The 6,741-nt window shown below is 43.4% G+C and overlaps 1 protein-coding gene across 1 annotated transcript; it reads left to right on the top strand.

The window, feature by feature from the left end:
- Positions 1 to 822: 822 nt before the first annotated feature.
- gsx2 (GS homeobox 2) lies at positions 823 to 3,758 on the top strand. The gene is made up of 2 exons (XM_061825137.1): positions 823 to 1,225; positions 3,397 to 3,758. The coding sequence occupies exons 1-2, from the start codon at positions 823 to 825 to the stop codon at positions 3,756 to 3,758; spliced, it is 765 nt and encodes a 254-aa protein (XP_061681121.1).
- The last annotated feature ends 2,983 nt before the right edge of the window (positions 3,759 to 6,741 follow it).

The following is a 6,741-nucleotide window of genomic DNA, read 5'->3' as shown; positions in this document are numbered from 1 at the left end:
GTTAGGTTAATTGAAGACTCTCAAATTGCCCGTAGGTGTGGCTGTGAGTGCGAATAGTTGTTTGTTTCTATGTGCCCTGCGATTGGCTGGCAACCAGCTCAGGGTTTGCCCCGCCTCCTCCCTAATGACGACAGGGATAGGCTCCAGCAGGCCTGCAACCCTCATGGGGATAAGCAGCTTGGAAAATTAATGACTAAAAATGAACATAGAGATGTCGACTTTTTAGCAAAAACATCCACCCATCCATTGTCTGTGCCACTTATCCTCACGAGTGTGACGTGAGCGCTGGAGCCTATCCCAGCTGTCAACGGGCAGGAGGCGGGGTACACCCTGAACTGGTTGCCAACCAATCACAGGGCACATAGAGACAGACAAACAGTTAATACTCACAATCACACCTACGGGCAATTTACAATCTCCAATTAACACGTGTTTTTAGGATGTGGGAGAAACCCCACTCAGGCACGGGGAGAACATGCAAAGTCCACACAGTGGGGAGCCGGAATTTGAACCCCGGTCCTCAGAACTGTGAGCCCAGTGCTCTAACCAGTTGCTCCACGGTGCCACCTACTCGATTTCAATCGAATAATAATCATAAAAAAAAGCTCGTATTCTATGCCAACCATTTCTTATTTGTGCAGTAAAAAGTGCGAGTTATGGGGCGTCATGTTATGCTGCGGCTGCCACGGGTGGGTGACGCTGCGCCCAAGGCCCACCCACACCCACTCACCCACCCTCCTCGTGCTCCCTTTTGTTGCGCCATCAAACATAAAGCACCTTTGCGAGCTCCCTCGGGGCATCACACGCATCCACTCCGTCGCCATGTCCAGATCCTTCTACGTGGATTCGCTCATCGTCAAGGACGCCCGGCCGGCCGAACACCCGGCGACGGCTGCAGCGGCGGCAGCAGCGGCGGCGGCGGCGGCGGCGGCCCACGACTTCCTGCTGCCCATCAGCGTGCACACGCCGGGCGTGGTGCCGGCGTGCCCGTCCAGGAAGAGCGGCGCGTTCTGCGTGTGCCCGCTGTGCGTCAGCACGCACTTGCACTCCAACTCCAGGCCGGCTCTGAAAGGCCACTTCGCCACGGGCTCGGAGGCGGCGCAGTACTGCCACCGGCTCGCCCACCACCAGCACCAGACCGCCGCCTTGGCGCACCCGGGACATGCACCTGTTTGCACGGCGTCCGTTTTCGCCGACCCGCGGAGGTACCACTGCATCTCCATGGGTGAGAATCGAACCGTCATTTTTTTTTTTTTTTTTTTTAATTTTGCAGTTGACTAAACTTCTTCAACGAACGTCTTATGAAAGTATAACAATATTGCCATCCATGCACGCATGAGCTCAAAACAAAAACAAACTTGACTTGAAAAAAAAAAAACAAAAAACAACATCTTGCCAAGAAACTGAAAGAGGGGTTCCCAAACTGAGGGTGGTGGGTCAAAATCAGACCCAGGTTGCTTTTTCATTAGCCCCAGAGCGAAAATTTAGGTGTCATGATAAGATATAGCACGTCATAAATATTTCAATGAGAATAATAAAAGAAACAAATTACATCATAAGAAACTGATGTATACAACAACTTTTTAAAAGAATGAATTTGCATGTGATTTGAATTTTTGTCTTCAATGACTTAATTTTTTTTTAACATTAAAAATAGGCATAAGGATGAGGCTATTGATTGAGGTTGCTTTGACTTACTGAAATTAAAAAACAAAACAGCTGACCAAAGCGCTGAACAACTAACACAAAAAAAGATAAGATTTCATGTTTTAATAATAATCAATAAAAAACAAAACACATCATTCTTACAAGAGAATAATTGCCTGTAGCCTTTGTGAGCGTCTTCAATAAATAAACAAATAAAAAAAACAAGAAAGCTTCATGTTTCACCCCAAAAAATGGGTCAAGAAAAAACATGATTTATGAATAATTACAATTATATCATTACCAAGACATGCCTTCTTGATGTGCGACAGAAACAGGGTTCCCAAAGTGTGGCTCGGGGGCCCTAAAAGGGGTCGTAGGTCATGGGCCCGTTATAATCCAAATGTAATTTTAGAACACATTTGAACAAAGTGCTGTACATTTCACAATTTATTATTCCTCATACAATATGGCTGTTTCATTGGTATATGCTTAAAAACATTCGTGGGCCAGTATCACCTGATGCATCTTTGTTAAAAAAAAAAAAAAAGTGTGTACCTTAAGTAATAAGATAAACTGACAAAAAAAAGAATAACAATGTAACTATTTTTACTAAAACGTGTTTACATCTTTTTTGTTGTTCATTTGTTCACTCTCCAATTTTAAACTTTAACCCGACTTTTACTTTTGTTTCTCGGAAACAAAAATTGTTCTTGGCTCATTTTGACCCGCAGTTCAATAATGTTCGAAACTGAAATTTTCCCAGTAGGCATCTCATTATTAATACCATTACTTACAACTTTAATCAAACTAGACTCGATAACTTTATTAAGACACCTACTACTCAAAATATAAACAATACATCGCTACGATTGATCTGTTTTGATGTTGTATTGATCACATGACCCCATTATTAAGGTCTTGTTACGTCATAAGTGTAATTAACGAACATTAATTAATTAACACGAGGCAGCACGGTGGGTCAGCTGGTAAAGCGTCGGCCTCACAGTTCTGAGGACACGGGTTCGATCCCGGCCCCACCTGTGTGGAGATTGCATGTTCTGCCCGTGCCTGCCTGGGTTTCCTCAGGGCACACCGGTTTCCTCCCACATCCCAAAAACACGCAACATTAACTTGACACTCTAAATTGCCCATAGGTGTGATTGTGAGTGCGGCTGTTTGTCTCTATGTGCCCTGCGATTGGCTGGTTCAGGGTGTACCCCGCCTCCTGCCCGTTGAAATCTGGGATAGGCTCCAGCACTCCCCGCGACCCTTGTGAGGATAAGCGGCTAAGAAAATAGATGGATTTTTAGGCCATTCAGCTTCATTTCAATCTGTATTTATCATTGACCGTCTGATAATTGTTACCGCTTTACAACGGGTCAGTTTGACCCATGATCCAAAATTGTCAGAAATTAATAAATTCCCAACAAAATTATTACATCCTTACTTGTTATTTAAAGCAGATTCAAGATACTGCAACTGCTGCTTTTAGATATTTACAGTGGGTCAAATTGACCCGCTTAATACACCAAATTAACACTTAGTCTTAAAAAGTGTAATCGACTACAAATATTGATGTGTTTGCTGGTTCTTTTGGGTCAGGGGTCAATTTGAACTCTTTTGTTGTGGCTCAGATTGACCCGCTGTAAAAGTTATTGTTTGTTTTTTAAATGATAAGATCTAGTAAGTGTAATCAACTCCCACGTAGATGTAAACATGCGTAAAGATCAACTCCGCCCTCCCCGCCAGGCGCCTCGGACAGCGGCCACGCGCAGAACGGCAAGCGCATGCGCACGGCCTTCACCAGCACGCAGCTGCTGGAGCTGGAGCGCGAGTTCTCCAGCAACATGTACCTGTCCCGCCTGCGCCGCATCGAGATCGCCACCTACCTGAGCCTGTCCGAGAAGCAGGTGAAGATCTGGTTCCAGAACCGCCGCGTCAAGCACAAGAAGGAGGGCAAGGCGGCGCAGAGGAGTTCCCACGCCGCTGGCGGGGGCGGCGGCGGCGGGTGCAAGTGCTCGGGCGCGCCTTACCCTCGCTCAGAGGACGAGGAATCGCTTTCTCCCGTTTCGGCGTCGGAGGAGAAGGACGGGCCGCTGGTCGTCATGTGACGAACGCCCGTTTGGACCGGGCGACCTCCACCTGCATGAAAACTCGACAAGAGGAAAACTTTACTGATAATGTGAATGCTCGTTTTTTTCTTTTTATTTTTGTTGACAAAAAAAAAAAATGAATTTAAAAGACTTGTCGAGCATCCCTTAGAAGAGGGGTTCTCAAACTGGGGTCTGCGGGCCGTAACATGAGGCGCCGACAAATTATTTGGGGGTCATCGTATCGTTTGATAAAAGTTCGGGCTTGCATCCAATATGGCGCCACCTAAACAAGCCAATTACCGATTGTGATATATCACAAAAATATCCATCCATTATCCAAGCCGCTTATCCACACAAGGGTCGCGGGAAAGCCGGAGCCTAGCACAGCTAGCTTCGGGCGAACGGCAGACTACACCCTGAACTGGTCGCCAGTCAGTCGTAGGGCAGATATCGACATCACTGAGCGGGAATTAATCCCGTGCTGCCCGCACCAAAGTCAAGCGCGTGTACCGTTACAACATCACTGAGTCATCACAAAAAATATGTCCTTTTTGTATGATTTTGGCATATATTCCCCAAGAATCAAATATTAACCAAAAATTTGTGCATGAGTGAGAATCCCCAAATGAGGTTTGTATTGGCCCACCGATGCCACCAGATGATGGCAAAGCACTACTTTTGTCTATATGAAACCCCTCAACTCGCTTCCTGGGCACCGGGATGCCACGAGACGGCGGCAAAGCACTACTTGTCTCTAAACGGAACTCCTCAGTTCACTTCAACATCCTTGCTTTGGCTGACCAGAACCAAAGTAATGCTTTCATTTCACTTGAACTCAGCACAAAAACAGAATAAAATCATTTTTTTTACTCTTCACTACAATAATATAAGGGCACTTATGTTTTTATTGGTTTTAGTATTATGAGTAGTAAGAAGTCCCTGGACCCAAACGTTTTGGTCCTATTCAGCCTGGAAGTCTTCCACCTTTGACCCTTCACTGTGAGTGTGTGTGTCGATGAAAAGACCTTAGAAACAATAATGTAAAAAATTATAATAAAAATAGCATATAGGACAACCTGTGTGTGGAACCCGTAAGCAACATGCGTTTGCAAGCCATGTGTATATGATGTGTATTTATTGCAATAAACTGTTTAATTTGAGTTTGTCCATTTTTTTGTTCCGACTAGAAAGTACACGAGGTAGAAACACACACTTCGCTATGTACACAATCTACTGAAATTTGAATATAACAGCATAAATGGACCTTTCCGATGGCGATCTTAAGCTCCGCCCCCTCAGCCATGACCCACAAGCTCACAAAATGGAGATTGAACACAACATGTTTGAAGTCGATAATCTATTGCGTATTCTAGATAATATTGCGGTATGTTTTTGTTTTTTTTTGCTAAATGCGTCATACTTGTCCAAGAGAGTTCTACAGAGAGGTCTCAACTATTTCACGCAAGGATATGCACACGGAATTAAGATTTTGGACAGAGCAGGACGCAATGTGAGAGTTAGAGCGAAACGTTGGCAGTCGATCCAAAAAGGTTTGACGCCTCACAAACTTCATGCTGAAATCCAACGGGATAAAATAGTGCAATCGTACTGCGCATGTAAAGCAGGGTGAGTACATCTGAGGACCATTTTCTTCGTAACATGAACTTTTCCAAGCGCACGCTACTGACCACCAGCATTGCTTGGGGGCGTGTCAAGCCAGGTGTTAAGACAAAGCGGCTATCTGATTGGCTATAATTTTACGAGTGATTGACAGGTCGGAAAGGTCCGTTAGGCCTTTACAAGTTATGTTTTGTTGTTGTTGTTGTTGTTTTGATGGACAATGTTGCTTGAAGAATATAATTACATGTACAGTATTTGTAAATTCAAAAAAAAAATAAAAATATTGTCCGAATCAAATCCTCAACCGACTGAGTGAACTTGTCAACCAAGAACCTTAATCAGGTTTCAAGGTGTGGCCTCTAGTCCCATAATTCAGAGACGTGAACAAATACATTTTTGTTATTTTAAATATGTACACGTTTACTGTGCTACACAGTGCTGTACACACACAAAAAAGTACATCCATTTAACACACACACAAAAGTTCTTTTTTATGTATTAATTACATCTTTAATCAGGAACTGCATCCATTCATGATTAATAAATATATATTGAAAAGTTTGCTGCACATATTTTTAAATCATATTTTTACAATATATAGAAAAGCTGCTTGGATTTATCAATTTTATTAAAATTACTTGGTCATTTAAATGTTGATTTGATCTCTTAAAATTTGTAGATATTTTAGCACATCATTTTCGCAACAAATCTAAATACTATGGAATATTTTTTTTATATTTGAACCTAATTGTGATCTTTTTATTTACATTAAAACGTGTTTACAGATAAATGGGTTTTATGTTTTTGTATCGCGGTAACAAAAATTCTAAGTGACCAATAAAATGTCTATTGGATGGATTTTTGTTTACATGTATTTTTTTTAAATTCTTTCATACGTTAACTTTTTGCTTATTCCGCCCCATTTCGACAATATTCACCAAAAAGCGATTCACACGTTGTAAGCCCTCGTTAATTCCGAGTGCCGCTCGCAGAGCTTTGTGAAAATGCTCCCTTTTGAAACAACAACAACAACAACAACAAAAAAGAAATAATGATTTTTTTTTTCTCTCTCTCTCTTTCACTTTTTGGTGTGTTTCTTGGGGGGAAAAAAAAAAAAAAGCAAAAAAAAAAAAAAAAAAAGCGAGTTGAATTGCGTTTGGGGTCCCACGTCGCTTGATTGTATCCTGGCATTTGGGGCAGCTCGAGCGAGGGGCAGGATATATAGAAGCGGCCAAAAGCTTTGACAGGTTAGATTGTCCCGAGGGGGAGACCCCCTGATGTGGGTGGTGGGTGGAGGGGGGGGGGGTGCTTGCTCACACCACTATTGAGGGTGGGAGGGGGTGGGGGGGGAGTGCTATCGACAGGGTTCCACACGGGGGAC

This window comes from Syngnathoides biaculeatus, chromosome 7, assembly GCF_019802595.1.
Source record: "Syngnathoides biaculeatus isolate LvHL_M chromosome 7, ASM1980259v1, whole genome shotgun sequence".
Lineage (NCBI taxonomy): Eukaryota > Metazoa > Chordata > Actinopteri > Syngnathiformes > Syngnathidae > Syngnathoides > Syngnathoides biaculeatus.
The sequence above is the reverse complement of the archived record's forward strand: the minus strand, read 5'-3'. Positions and strand labels throughout refer to the sequence as shown.